This window comes from Aedes albopictus, chromosome 1 (genome assembly GCF_035046485.1).
Source record: "Aedes albopictus strain Foshan chromosome 1, AalbF5, whole genome shotgun sequence".
Classification (NCBI taxonomy): Eukaryota; Metazoa; Arthropoda; class Insecta; order Diptera; family Culicidae; genus Aedes; species Aedes albopictus.
The window spans coordinates 23,439,765-23,453,785 of record NC_085136.1 but is presented as its reverse complement, the minus strand read 5'-3'; the positions used below and the strand labels follow the sequence as shown (position 1 = coordinate 23,453,785).

General features: G+C 48.5%; 3 protein-coding genes across 3 annotated transcripts; 1 reads left to right on the top strand and 2 right to left on the bottom strand.

The window, feature by feature from the left end:
• The first annotated feature begins 144 nt into the window (after window positions 1-144).
• Window positions 145-2,217, top strand: LOC115256781 (uncharacterized). The gene is made up of 2 exons (XM_029855739.2): window positions 145-1,845; window positions 2,158-2,217. The coding sequence occupies exons 1-2, from the start codon at window positions 145-147 to the stop codon at window positions 2,215-2,217; spliced, it is 1,761 nt and encodes a 586-aa protein (XP_029711599.2).
• Window positions 2,218-11,268: 9,051 nt separating this feature from the next.
• On the bottom strand, window positions 11,269-12,111 carry LOC134288163 (uncharacterized; the record flags this gene model as incomplete). The annotated part of the gene is made up of 1 exon (XM_062852062.1): window positions 11,269-12,111. A coding segment is annotated over one exon (471 nt), but the record flags the coding sequence as incomplete, so codon positions are not given.
• Window positions 12,112-12,160: 49 nt separating this feature from the next.
• LOC134288162 (uncharacterized) lies at window positions 12,161-13,600 on the bottom strand. The gene is made up of 2 exons (XM_062852059.1): window positions 13,115-13,600; window positions 12,161-13,039 (listed from the first exon to the last, which is right to left on the bottom strand). Exons 1-2 carry the CDS (start codon window positions 13,598-13,600, stop codon window positions 12,182-12,184), a joined length of 1,344 nt encoding a protein of 447 aa, XP_062708043.1. The 3' UTR covers window positions 12,161-12,181.
• Between the last annotated feature and the right edge of the window lie 421 nt (window positions 13,601-14,021).

The following is a 14,021-nucleotide window of genomic DNA, read 5'->3' as shown; positions in this document are numbered from 1 at the left end:
GCATGACGTCGACTGTTAATTGAAGAAGAGGTGATGTTAGTACGTACCATAGTTCATTATCTCTGCAAAAGTTAGGGAAGTAAGATGAAACTAAGATTCGTATCCATCATTGTCCTCGCTTGGTTAAAGTCAATTGCAACGCACATGAATCTAGGTGTGACGTCCAACGTGATCGCTGAAATCATCGATACGCACTACACTATACGTCAAGTACCTTTGCTATTCATGGGAGAATCGTATCAAACTCATCAGGATCTGATAAACCTTATCATTCGTAGCCTCAACCAGCGTAGAATTATTCAGCTAGATTCGACCATTTTCGATTACTCTTCATGGTCATACGCTGTTTTTATCTTTCAACACTACGAAAGTTTGAAGAACTTCATCCCGCAGATGGAATCGACAAAATTCGATCTGTTCGGCTACTACACCTTCGTGATCAATACGGTCACCGATTCGCAGATCTTCGACACGTTCAACACTTTCTGGAAACTCAAAATAATACGTACAGTACTGGTCGTGGTCAACGACGATCATCCAGACCTGTACTTTTACACGCCGTACTCTAGAAGTAGCTGCGGTTCACCAACGATTCATCACACGCGAGATCCTTCAACCGCCCAACTGTTCATGCAACGTTTGAACAATTTCTATAACTGCTCACTACGGCTAGGGACTTTTCAGACGCCTCCTTTCGTCCGAATCAATTCTGCGGAACCTAACCGCTCAGCTACCGTCAGTGGATTCGAAGGAGATCTCGTCACTACGCTGTCCGGGCAGCTCAACTTCCAGCTCAACGTAGTCACTCCACCGGACAACGGCGAATGGGGTGAAGCTCGACCGCAGAACAGTACCGGGTTGATGGGCATCCTCCAAGACGGGACCGCCGACTTCGGAATAGGATGCCTTGGCATCATCCCGCAGCGTAACGAAATCTTGCAACCCGGAAGACCGCACTACACGTCCCGCATTTTGTTTGCCGTTCCGGAGGGACGTCCCTTTACGGCATTCGAAAAGCTGTTCCGGCCGTTCAAAGCCGTAGTTTGGTTCACGTCTGCTGCTATAATGAGTGCCTTCACTGTTTTAGTTCTAATACTGAAGTTCACTTCAAATACGGTAAGGGACTTCATCTACGGAAACGACAATCGAACAGCTTTCTTGAACTTCTTCAACGTGTACTTCACTGGAGTTCTGCCCAGGTTACCACAACGAAACTTTGCCCGTACTCTACTGATCCTCTGGATCATCCACTGCTTCATAGTCCGTAGTCTGTACCAGGGTTCACTGTTCAAGTACCTCCAAGCCGAGTCCAACCAGAAAGCGGTAGAAACCATCAGCGAAATCGAACACTCCAACCTGTACTACTACATCTTCAAAATGTCCGAGCGGTTCTTCCAGAATAACCCTCGGGTTCTTCGACGGGTGCACCACCTAACACCAGGTAACGATACCATCAACGTTCAGATGGACGCCTTGGCCACCGGTAAGCTGCGCGACGGAGTACTCCTGGTGACCCTAGAGCACCTAGCCTACCACAATACGTACCACCTGGACCGGGGCTTCGTTCGGTGTACGCGGGACGCCGTCAGTTCCTATCCCATGGTGATCTACTACTCGAAGCGAACCTTTCTGGTGCGGGTGCTGAACAGGGCGATTGGCAACATCGAGACGGCAGGGCTGATGAACTACTGGATCAGGCGGTACGGGAACTACCATTTCTTCCCGAAGGCGCTGGACCTTGGAGAACCGCAGGCTCTCCGGAACGAGCACCTGGCGGGATGCTATGAGTGTGTTGGTGTTCTTCTGGCGATCGGTTGCGGGATTTTCGTTCTGGAGGTGGTGTCCGTGAGATTTTGGGGGTTAAAGAGATTGTTGGAATTTCTTGCAAATAAATAGTTAATTTATTATAAGGAGTAAATGTTTCATAAGATCAGAAAGCTGCATCAGAAGTTTTCAGACAAATTCCTGCAACGGCTTCTTGGAAAATTCTGCGAGAGGTCCACGCTAAAATACTTCAGGGATCCGCTAGGGGATCCGCGTGAAATTTGTAGGGACTTTTTCCTGCAGGATTTTCATGAAAATCATCAAAAAAATTCAGGAGCTCAAACATCCGCTGCCCAATCCACGACGTTAAGATCATAAGACTTAAGCTTGCAGATCAATAGGAGGAACTTAGACGGACAAGACAAGACTGTGTTCCTGTCACAGCAGATGTAAATGGCGTTTTTTGGTGCTGTCAGAAGTGCAGAGAAAGTGGAAGTAAAGGTGTTTTTATCTGCAGAGCTGCAAGAGGGGCTGAAAGAGCTTGAAGCGAAGTAGGCGAGGCAGAAGTGGAAAATAGAGAAAGAGACCGGTAACGTCTGGGAATGAAGCAGGAGCTGTTAGAGATGCGCCAGCAGTTGAAAAAAGCGTAGCGGGAGATGGAACTCGAGTTCAAACAGGCGCAGATGGAGAAGAAGAATGCCGAAGTAGAGGCCTATTTGAGGAAACTCGAGCAAATGCGGACAAAGACGGAAGAGAAGCTGAAGCGGAATATGGAAGCGACCAATGGTGGAAAGGAGCTGGAGGAAGCTGCTCGAGGCTGTAACCCGACGTCTCCACTAGACAGAAATGTCTTGCCGTTTTGCTGGATAGATGTGTCATGACAGAAATGTTATCTCGCTGTTTGCATGGAAAGCAGCGGTGTTGATTATTTCTGTTACGTTTTCTCTTTCTGGCAGCAAAATGGCAAGACATTTCAGACTAGTGGAGACGTGGGGTAAAGTACGAACGCTTTTTGAGCGAAACAAGGAAGGTGACGGAATCGGAGCATGCGAAGCCGGGGAAAGAACTCGAGAAGAAAAAGTAGAAGAATAAAAAGCCTGGATAAGCGTAGGTATGCAACGGTAGCGATCATCGATGATCCGAGAGGAGCGTATCACAAACACTCGACTCCGAAAGCTTCTCGTAAGCTGACACTGAAGCTGGTTGGAGGTCTATCGAGTCTGTCGGAGAGCTTTTTGATCGGGCGCGGTGAAGATTTCAATCCACTTGGACGACCAGGGGTTCCCAAAACCAAGAAGAAGAAGCAAAACCAAGAAGATGAAAAAAGTGAGGAAAGTTTGTGAGTCGAAATGCGCGAGTTCTAAAAGATTAAGAAAAGTGGGAAGCTGCGAAGAAGAAAGTTCCTACGAGGAAGAGGAGAGCTACGCAGAGAACGAAGAAAGCAGCGAAGATGAAAGTTTAGAGAGTTCCAAACAAGAAATAAAAGAAGTAAGATATCGTCGGAAAAGCGAAAAAGACAAAAACGGGCGGAAGAATCGGCTGCGAGAACGGACGAAGGCGCAAGTCCAGGAATTTCAATAGGTTATGGGCCCAAGGATACCCTGGTGGTATTCTGGAAGCGAGACGATCAAGATGAGGTAAAATCCAAGAGACGATGAGGTTGCTGATATTAGATGAGGTACCAACAGACGGTGTGATTGGATGTCAATAGTCGTTGAAGTTAACGTGCCTGGATAAAACAAAGAGGAGAAACGTCAAAATTGAAACAGTCGATTTTCTGTCATCCCCTTAGTTCCAATCGAGCAGGAGACCTGTCAAAACGACAAGGATTCGCTACTTTTGTAAACTCGAGACACTTTAGTTGAAGTACTGAAAGACGCTGAGGGGTCCAACAAAACACTCTGGTATAATTTTAAATCAATTTTCAATTTTGTCCATCTATTTTCGCATCACAAACAGTTATTTATGCAACCACGCTTCTAACAAGAAACCAGTTGTCTATCGTTGGCAAACAGCATTTACTGATAGCGTTTTACAAAGGATGACATATGAAAGCACGATACAATCTAAAAACAATCAACGCCATCATATCTAGCAAAAAGATCTCAGGACATGCAAGCGTTAATTAAGCTAGTAATGCAAATGTCCTAATGATTTGCATTTCCTGCCATTCGCTCCCTCTTGCGTCTCCATCCTATTCAACCAGGAAATCTAAAATCCTTTTTAACGTTGGCACCCGTTCTGCCATCAACTCCATCGCAAACAACAAACAGGCCAGCACCAGCATTGCAGCCCACAGTTCGTAGCAGCCCAACAAGTGTTCATTCGTCAGGACCATCGGCGAGTGGTGCTGCGCCTTAGCTCTCCGGAAGAACCGATATCCGATGTAGCCGTGCAGCCAGTGTTCGATCAAACCGGATCGCTGAATCTTCCCGATTTCCTCGTCGAACCGTCCAGCCAGACAGGACTTTTTCGGATAGTAAAAACAGATGGGCGACCTTATTAGAACATCGTTGGCCACGTGGACGATACCCCGTTTGTAGAACTTCTCGTTGTAGGCCGCCAGGTGGTCGAAAGACGTCAGCATGGCCACCTGTAGGTAGTCCACGCTTTGTTGTCTGAACACTTCGAAACGATGCTCGGTGTTATCTGGGATCAGTGATGTCCTGGAAGTTGATGAAATGGGTTAGACCGTTGAAACATGTGTGGAGTTCCGTGAGGTTACCTCTTGAGAATACTGGGAATCTCTTTGACGTACATGACGTTTCCTCGCGACATCCTGTACGGCATCTTTGCTGCCTCGATACGCTTCAGCGAGTTCACGTGGCTGAAGTTCTTCGACTGCTGAAGGTACTCAAACAAGGACCCCTGATACAGAGATCGCAGTACAAAACACTGAAACAACCACAGAAACAGCAGAGTTCGTGCGAAATTCCTTCCCGGAGTTCGACTCATCGCTCCACCGAAAAAGACATTCATCAAATTCATGCAGGCCATTCCGGTGCCACGGCCGTAGACAAACTTCCGCACACTCCACGGGTAGAACTTCAGCAGGAAGATTACCCCGGCGCCGATCGCCGTGTACAAACTCACCAACGTCCAGGTCACCGCGCCAAAAGGTCGGAACAACTTCTCGAATGCCGTGTACGGCCTCCCAGGCGGAACGGCGAACATCATCTTGATGGTGTAGTAGCTCAGGCTGGACTTCATCACCGACATGCGTTCGCCGCGCATCGAGAAACATCCAGACGTCATGTTGACAGCGCCCTCGACCACCAGCTTGACCGCTCCGCTGAACGATCCGTTCTCGAAGACCTGCCCCCAGTGATCGTCGCCCGTCATTTCCACTATCTCGTACGTGAAGTTCAACAGCGTCGCGATCATGTTCAGCATGTCACCTTCCATTCCACGAAGCCGTTGGCGACCTCCCACAGATTCGATCATCGTGTACGGTGGATAGTCCACGGCAGCGATACGGATCGGACATCCGTGGAAGTTGGACAGCTTCGGCGGAAACAAATCCACGGATGGATCGAGCTTGCTGAACGGAGCCAGACGATGCAGCAATACGGGGTGGACATGTTCGCAATGGTGTTCTACGTACGGAAAATAGGTGAAGAGTGCGATGTCTTGGGCACTGTCATGACCTTCCATATTGGAGGTCACCAACACCACGTTAACGATGTTGTACGCCCATAGATCGATGAACATCTGCTGCAGGGTTCTGCTGAAGACCGGGCGAGGTGCCGTCAGGATCAGCAGATAGTATCCCGAGTAGTCGTACTTGTCCGGGTGGAGCTGACTGAGAATGCTTCGCAATGCCAAATAGCTGTCGAACAGGAGGACGTTGAAGAACCGAGGACGTCGAGGTCGGACCGGATTGCTGAAGATGTAGGCGATTTCGTTCGATGTTTGGAGCAGTATGCGATCGAGGATATCCAACTGGACGGCTTCGGTGTGGTCGTTCACCTTGGACGACTGAGTCACCATCGTCGACGAGTGGTTCGAAACGAAATGGCGTCTGAGGATTGCGACGATAGCATCGCTGAAGTCGTCAACTGAGGATTCTTCCGTGGGTAAGAGTGAGGTCGATGGTGTGGATGTAACTGTGTTTAGTGTTAGAATTACAAGTAGGAACTTCATGATGAAAAGGATTTTAGGTTAACTGTACTCGAACGGCTTGGAAGAAGGTGTTATATACGATGCGCAAAGTAACCAGTCATCGAAGTTAATGTGGTGCTCACAGTTCGTAAGTAACATCTGTCAATCAAACTGTTATCTGAAAATCATGATCAACGTTAAACTTAAACTCATAACGTTGACATTCCAAAAATCGAAAAGTGTGTCACTACAACCATTGTTAAGTGCAACGAATATAGAGAGCGATTCTAAGAGGATCTAAACGAGCATCTTAAGAGGATTTTAGCACCAATTCTTTGAGGACCTCCGAAGCAATCCTGAGAGTATCTCAGAAGTAATCTTGAGAAAATCTTATGAGCAATCCTGGAAAGGTTTCAGGAGCAATCCTGGTAATTTACCAAAGGATATCTTTAAAGGATCTCAGGAACAATTTGAAAGGATTTCAGCAACAACCTTGAGAGGATTTTACAATCAATCCTGAGAGGTTCTCAAGAGTAATCCTGAGCGGTTCTCAGAAGTAATCCTGAGAGGTTCCTAGGAGTAATCCTGAGAGGATTTCAGGAGTAATCCTGAGAGGATCTCAGGAGTGATCCTGAGAGGATCTTAGGAGTAATCCTGCGAGGATCTCAGGAGTAATCCTGAGAGGATCTCAGGAGCTATCTTGAGAGGATCTCAGGAGCAATCTTGAGAGGATCTCAGGAGCAATCCTGAGAGGATCTCAGGAGCAATCCTGAGAGGAACTCAGGAGCAATCCTGAGCGCATCTCAGGAGCAATCCTGAGAGGATCTCAGAAACAATTCTGAAAGGATCTCAAGAAGAGAGGATCTTCGGAACAATCCTGAAAGAGAATCTCAGAAGCAATCCTGAGAGAATCTTAGGAGCAATCCTGAGAGGTTCTCAGGAGCCATCCTGAGAGAATCTCAGGAGCAATCTTGAGAGGATCTCAGGAGCAATCCTGAGAGGATCTCAGGAGCAATCCTGAGGGGATCTCAGGAGCAATCCTGAGAGGATCTCAGGAGCAATCCTGAGAGGGTCTCTGGAGCAATCGTGAGAGGATCTCAGGAGCAATTCTGAGAGGAACTCAGGAGCAATCCTGAGAGGATCTCAGTACCAATCCTGAAAGTATCTCAGTAGTAATCTTGAAACGATTTCAAGCGCAATCCTGAGAGGATCTCAGGAGCAATCCTAAGAGGATCTCAAGAGCAATCCTGAGAGGATCTCAGGAGCAATCCTGAGAGGATCTCAGGAGCAATCCTGAGACGATCTCAGGAGCAATCCTGAGAGGATCTCAGGAGCAATCCTGAGAGGATCTCAGGAGCAATCCTGAGAGAATCTCAGGAGCAATCCTGAGATAATCTCAGGAGCAATCCTGAGATAATCTCAGGAGCAATCCTGAGATAATCTCAGGAGCAATCCTGAGATAATCTCAGGAGCAATCCTGAGAGAATCTCAGGAGCAATCCTGAGAGAATCTCAGGAGCAATCCTGTGAGAATCTCAGGAGCAATCCTGAGAGGAACTCAGGAGCAATCCTGAGCGCATCTCAGGAGCAATCCTGAGAGGATCTCAGGAACAATTCTGAAAGGATCTCAAGAAGAGAGGATCTTCGGAACAATCCTGAAAGAGAATCTCAGAAGCAATCCTGAGAGAATCTCAGGAGCAATCCTGAGAGAATCTCAGGAGCAATCCTGTGAGAATCTCAGGAGCAATCCTGTGAGAATCTCAGGAGCAATCCTGTGAGAATCTCAGGAGCAATCCTGTGAGAATCTCAGGAGCAATCCTGTGAGAATCTCAGAAGCAATTCTGAGAGGATCTCAGGAGCAATCCTGAGAGGATCTCAGGAGCAATCCTGAGAGGATCTCAGGAGCAATCCTGAGAGGATCTCAGGAGCAATCCTGAGAGGATCTCAGGAGCCATCCTGAGAGGATCTCAGGAGCCATCCTGAAAGGATCTCAGGAGCAATCCTGAGAGGATCTCAGGAGCAATCCTGAGAGGATCTCAGGAGCCATCCTGAGAGGATCTCAGGAGCCATCCTGAGAGGATCTCAGGAGCCATCCTGAGAGGATCTCAGGAGCCATCCTGAGAGGATCTCAGGAGCCATCCTGAGAGGATCTCAGGAGCCATCCTGAGAGGATCTCAGGAGCAATCCTGAGAGAATCTCAGGAGCAATCCTGAGAGAATCTCAGGAGCAATCCTGAGAGGATCTCTGGAGCAATTCTGAGAGAATCTCAGAAGCAATCCTGAGAGAATCTCAGGAGCAATCCTGAGAGAATCTCAGATGCAATCCTGAGAGAATCTCAGGAGCAATCCTGAGAGAATCTCAGGAGCAATCCTGAGAGAATCTCAGGAGCAATCCTGAGAGGTTTCAGGAGCAATCCTGAGAGAATATCAGCGGCCATCCTGAGAAGATCTCAAGAGCAATCCTGGCAGGATCTCAGGAGCTGCACTAAGAGTCTCAGTAACAATCCTGAGAGAATCTCAGGAGCAATCCTAAAAGAATCTCAGGAGACCTCCCTAAGAGGATCTCAGGAGCAATCTTGAGAGGATCTCAGGAGCAATCCTGAGAGAATCTCAGGAGAAATCCTAAGAGAATCTCAGGAGCAATCCTGAGAGGATCTCAGGAGCAATTCTGAGAGAATATCAGCGGCCATCCTGAGAAGATCTCAAGAGCAATCCTGGCAGGATCTCAGGAGCTGCACTAAGAGTCTCAGTAACAATCCTGAGAGAATCTCAGGAGCAATCCTAAAAGAATCTCAGGAGACCTCCCTAAGAGGATCTCAGGAGCAATTCTGAGAGGATCTCAGGATCAATCCTGAGAGGATCTCAGAAGCAATCCTGAAAGGATCTCAGTAGCATTCCAGAGAGGATCTCAGGAGCAATCCTGAGAGGATCTCAGGAACAATCTTGAGAGGATCTCAGGAGCAATCCTGAGAGAATCTCAGGAGCAATCCTGAGAGGTTTTCAGGAGCAATCCTGAGAGAATATCAGCGGCCATCCTAAGAAGATCTCAAGAGCAATCCTGGCAGGATCTCAGGAGCTACACTAAGAGTCTCAGTAACAATCCTGAGAGAATCTCAGGAGCAATCCTAAAAGAATCTCAGGAGACCTCCCTAAGAGGATCTCAGGAGCAATCTTGAGAGGATCTCAGGAGCAATCCTGAGAGAATCTCAGGAGCAATCCTAAGAGAATCTCAGGAGCAATCCTGAGAGGATCTCAGGAGCAATTCTGAGAGGATCTCAGGAGCAATTCTGAGAGGATCTCAGGAGCAATTCTGAGAGGATCTCAGGATCAATCCTGAGAGGATCTCAGGAGCAATCCTGAAAGGATCTCAGTAGCATTCCAGAGAGGATCTCAGGAGCAATCCTGAGAGGATCTCAGGAACAATCTTGAGAGGATCTCAGGAGCAATCATGAGAGGGTTTCAGTAGCAATCCAGAGAGGATCTCAGGAGCTATTCTGAGAGGATTTCTGGCGCAATCTTGAGAGGAAAACAGTCATCAGATAATCGGACGAGTTATTTCAAAAGCACCCTGACAGGGTCTCAGGATCGATGCTGAGAAGACCAGTGAGCAAAGTACCGTTGATGCATGCAAAACTACTCAACTTCATTGTTATAAACTGCAGAGAACTCTTAAAATGTTTCATTAGATTCCTGTATTTCACAATTGGCGTTCTTCTAAGGTGACAACTCCAAGTCTTCAATTTCTCTTCTGCAACATACTTTCCAAAACACCCTTCTTACCGACGGATACCTATCCGAAACGACCTCCACCGCAAATACCACTCCGCACAGCCCCAGCAAAGCCCCACAGATCTCGAACACCGCCGACAAGTGTTCCCAGCTCAGCTTCTTCGGCTGCGAAGCTTCGTTCACCTTTCCGAAGAAGTCGTAGTCTCCGTACCGGTTGATGTAGTAGCTCATCAGTCCCGACGCCTGAATCCTCATGATCTCCCAGTCGAACCTCTGCGTCAACATTGACCTTTTCGGGTAGTAGATGGCCACCGTGTAGGTCGACACGAACTCCCGGCAGACGTCGATGAAGCCACCCTTCCTGCGGTACAGATGGTTATGGTGAGCCATGTGATCCAGTGCGCCCATCACGACATCCGTCGACTCCAGATGGTGCATCATCCACCGGAGGCGATTGATGATGTTGTTCTTCTCTTGAGGTAGGTGGTGAACTCTCTGGTAACGATGCGGGAACGAGCTGTAGTAGCGTTCGGCACTTTCCACTACGTAGTACAGGGCGTCGGTGCGATCGATTTCCGCCATAGATTTCGAGGGAGGCAGCGTGGAGTCCTTCTGGAGGTAACGATACAGCGCTCCCTGGTACAAGGACTGGATCACAAAACAGAAGAAGATCCAGTAGAAGAGAAGAGTTCGGGCAAAGTTCCTGGTTGGGAGTCTGTGCATGCTGATGGAGAAGAATATCCGAATGAGGTTTAGATATGGCGCTTGAACTCCTCTACCGTAGACAAAGTTTCGAATGGCTTCGTCGGCCCGTTCAACGTTGGCAATGACGATCGTTGATCCCAGTAATACGGTGGCGATACACCACCAAACTTCCACCTGGAATGGGTGGAACAACTTTTCCAGCGCAGTGTAAGGGCGGCCTTTGGGAACAGCCAGGACCAATGCCGTCGTATAGTGAGCGATCCCAGCCTTCAACACTTCATTTCGGGCCACAGAAATTCCCATACAAGAAATTCCGAAATCAACTTCTTCCTCCTGGATCATCCGAACTAGTCCGGTACTGTTCTGCTGAAGAGCGTAGCCCCACTGTTCGCCGTTCTCCGGTTCGTAGATCTGAGTGGTGAAGTCCAGCTTTGCCTTCAATAGATCCAGCAGATCTCCCTCAAATCCTGTCATCCGTAACTCTCCTTCGACTGAACGATCCATGATCGTGAAGGGGCGGGTTTCAAACGATCCAACCTTCAGCTGACAGCCATGGAAGCTGGCAATCTTATCCGGGTATAGTTCGTCATCTGGGCTCAACTGGGTCAAACGAGCCTGTCGGCAGTTTCCGTCGGAGAATGGGAAATACGTCCACAACCGGGGCTCATTTGCAGCGATCCCAATCAACACAACGTTGGCGATCTGCATCTTCCACAGATCTTCGAACACTTTCTGGACGAATGGTTCGTCGATCGCGGAGTTGATGACGATCAAATATCTACCGGAGAAATCATTACTTTCCAGGGACAACCCGGAGCGTAGCTTTGCGAAGGCTTCGTAACCATCGACCAGTAGGACGTTTCGGACCCAAGGTCTCCGTTGATTTTCGGCTTCCTGTACATTGAGTTGTACTGGAATGGATCCTCGCAAACTTAAGATGATCGTATCCAGTAGGTCTCCCAGTCGTAGTTCTGCCGTTGGCGTTGAACCTTCCCAGACGATCCACGAAGCTGCAAAAGGGTCTTGAAAACTGCGTTTTAATACGTGGACGGTGGTTTGTACTAAAGACCTCGAGGGTTGATCGATTTGAAGAGATGTCTGAGATAACCGAATAAATAGAAGTAGAAGTGTTTTCAGTAACATGATGTCTTTTGTATCTGCGGCTTTGCTTTTGGGATTTGACGTTTTTATAGAATACTGACTGAATCAATTGACAATACAGCTGGTTTGGCTAATTCCTTTTTGATTACCTGTGTCCCTTTGACTGTTAAGCAGTAACATGTAATTATACTTATTGGAGATGTATGCTCTATGGCTTATTCAACTAAACAAAAGGCCTTATATTAATCACATCCGCCTTGTTCCATTATCGCCTCGAACAATCTCCTCAGCCACGCACATCGTACCGACAACAGCTCTAGCCCAAATACGATACAACTCACTGCCAACCAGCCCAGGAACACTTGGTATCCTCCGGCCAAGTGGCTGTTACTCAGCTTCCTGGGACCTCCGCCAGATTCCTGCTTCTGAAAGAAATCATAGTCTCCATATCTCCTTAGCCAGAAGTCGATCAGCCCCGTACTCTGAATGTTCCGAATTTGATCGTCGAACACCTTCGTAAGGCGGGACTTCTTCGGGTAGTAAAACCCAACCGGGTAGACTCCCACATGCTCCTTGGCCACGTAGACGAACTCCTGCTTCGGGAAGATCCGGTTGTGGTAGGCTGCGTGGTCCAGCGGAATCAACACAACTCCGTCGATCAGGTGGCGACCGAGTTTCTCGACTGTGCTTCCTAGGCTGTCCTTACCCGGTTGTATGTAGGTCGTTCTGAAACGCAAAAGAACTTCAGCAGTACGGTAACAACTGGAGCCCTTTGAGCAAGACTTACCTGGCCAAAACACGCGGCATGGTGACAAAGTACCGCTGACCGATTTCCATCATGTAATACCGAATGCCAGATCGATCAATGTCGTCCATGGACTCCAGAGGGTCGTGGTTCATCGTCCGCTGCAGATACTGATAGAGTGAACCCTGGTAAAGGGTTCGAATTACGAAGCAGAATAGAATCCACAGCAACAACAGCGTTCGGGCGAAGTTCCGACTTGGAGTCCGCTCCAAAGCTCCCCCGAAGAAGATGTTCATCATGTTCAAATACGGCGAATCGACTTCGTATCCGTAGATGAAGTTCCGTATCGTTCTGGGGCTGCACAGTAGAATGCAGGTGACGATCGCTCCTGCTACCAGATATAGCAATATCAAGCTCCATATACTAGAACTGAACGGTCTGAATAGCTTCTCGAACGCTGAAAAAGGTCGACCTGACGGTACTGCAAACAGAACCTTACTCGTGTAGTGCGCTATCCCTGGCTTCAGATACTTGTGACGATCATACGCAAACGCCATACAACCCACTCCGAAGTCGACCTCTTCTTCCTGGATCATTTTCATCAACCCTGTACTGTTGCCCCTCTCGCGTGCGAAACCCCAAGCCTCCGCAGAAATCTCGTACCGCACGGAAAAGTTCAACTTCGCCGCCAACATGTCCACCAAATCTCCTTCGAACCCGCTGACCACTATCTCCGCAGAATTCATCAACTTTGGAATGATCGTGTAGGGCTTCGCTTCGTGTGTGCCTCCGATCAACGCACACCCGAAGAAGTCTCGCATCCTGTCCGGATACAGATCCACATGTTCCAGCTCACCGACACCTCCAGATACGTTAAGCCACAAAACCGGCTCAACCTGCCCGCAATGATCCCTCGTTTACGGAAACGTAGAATAGATCAGCACTTCGCCAAATCCCTGTCCACCACAAACCACCACGTTGACGTTCACAATATCCAACGCCCACATGTCCTCCAAAATCTTCCGCACCAGTTCCCGGGAGTCCTCGTACACCACCCCGGCCACCACCACCAGATAGAACCTGGACGAGTCGAACTTCTCGTAGTGCATCAGAGCGTAGATCCTCCGGAAGCTTCCGTACCCATCGACGACGAACACGTTCATGAACCGGGGCCGCACAAAGTCCTTCCGCGGGTAGTAGAACCGCACGACTAGCCGGGCATCGATCAGACGTATCACATCGCCGAGGAGGTCACCCTGCCGTAGGCCGCTGAGCGTCCCGTTGAACACCGGGTTGATCAGGATGGCTTCGTGCGAATGGCTGAAGTGACGCCGCAGTATCCAGGCGATCGATTGCGCCGCTACGGAAGGTTCGGGGGACGACGGGGTGAGGAAGAAGTTGGGCGCTCCGAGTAGCGCTGGGATTGATGTGAGTAGTAGGGCAATTGTTGGCCGCATCGTTGTAACTTGGCGATTGAGGGGACATTGATGATGCGAGATTTTTTTATGGTGACGTCGAACTATAGGATGGTAATTAGTAATCAATGTGTTTTGTTTTGTCCGAACTTCAATTGAAGCGAGCATTATTACAGAAAAACGAAGGCATTTGAATAGCTCTGCAATATTTATTTCGACTAATTCCATAAATCTAAGAATAGAAATACAAAGTCTATACACAACCCGTCGTATGTGCGGATTTGTTTGAAAAAGTATTGCGTTGCCAGACGAGGATGAGTCCATGTGAATTTCACGCTGGAGTCCAGATTCCGCTCACTGGACTCCAGCGAACTCTTCATCGGAGTCCTTAACGGAATCCAGGCGAAATTTTCCCTAGACGGTAGGCTCTCCGGAGTCCGGACGAGCTCCTCTCTGAAAGTCA

Bases quoted from the DNA above. Each gene is read 5' to 3' on its own strand.
- LOC115256781 (XM_029855739.2), top strand. From the start codon at position 145: ATGAATCTAGGTGTGACGTCCAACGTGATCGCTGAAATCATCGATACG. The intron at 1,846-2,157 runs GTGAGATTTTGG...TTAAGCTTGCAG, and splicing joins TCGTTCTGGAGGTGGTGTCC to ATCAATAGGAGGAACTTAGA.
- LOC134288162 (XM_062852059.1), bottom strand. From the start codon at position 13,600: ATGCGGCCAACAATTGCCCTACTACTCACATCAATCCCAGCGCTACTC. The intron at 13,040-13,114 runs GTTTGTGGTGGA...CATTGCGGGCAG, and splicing joins TTGTGAACGTCAACGTGGTG to GTTGAGCCGGTTTTGTGGCT.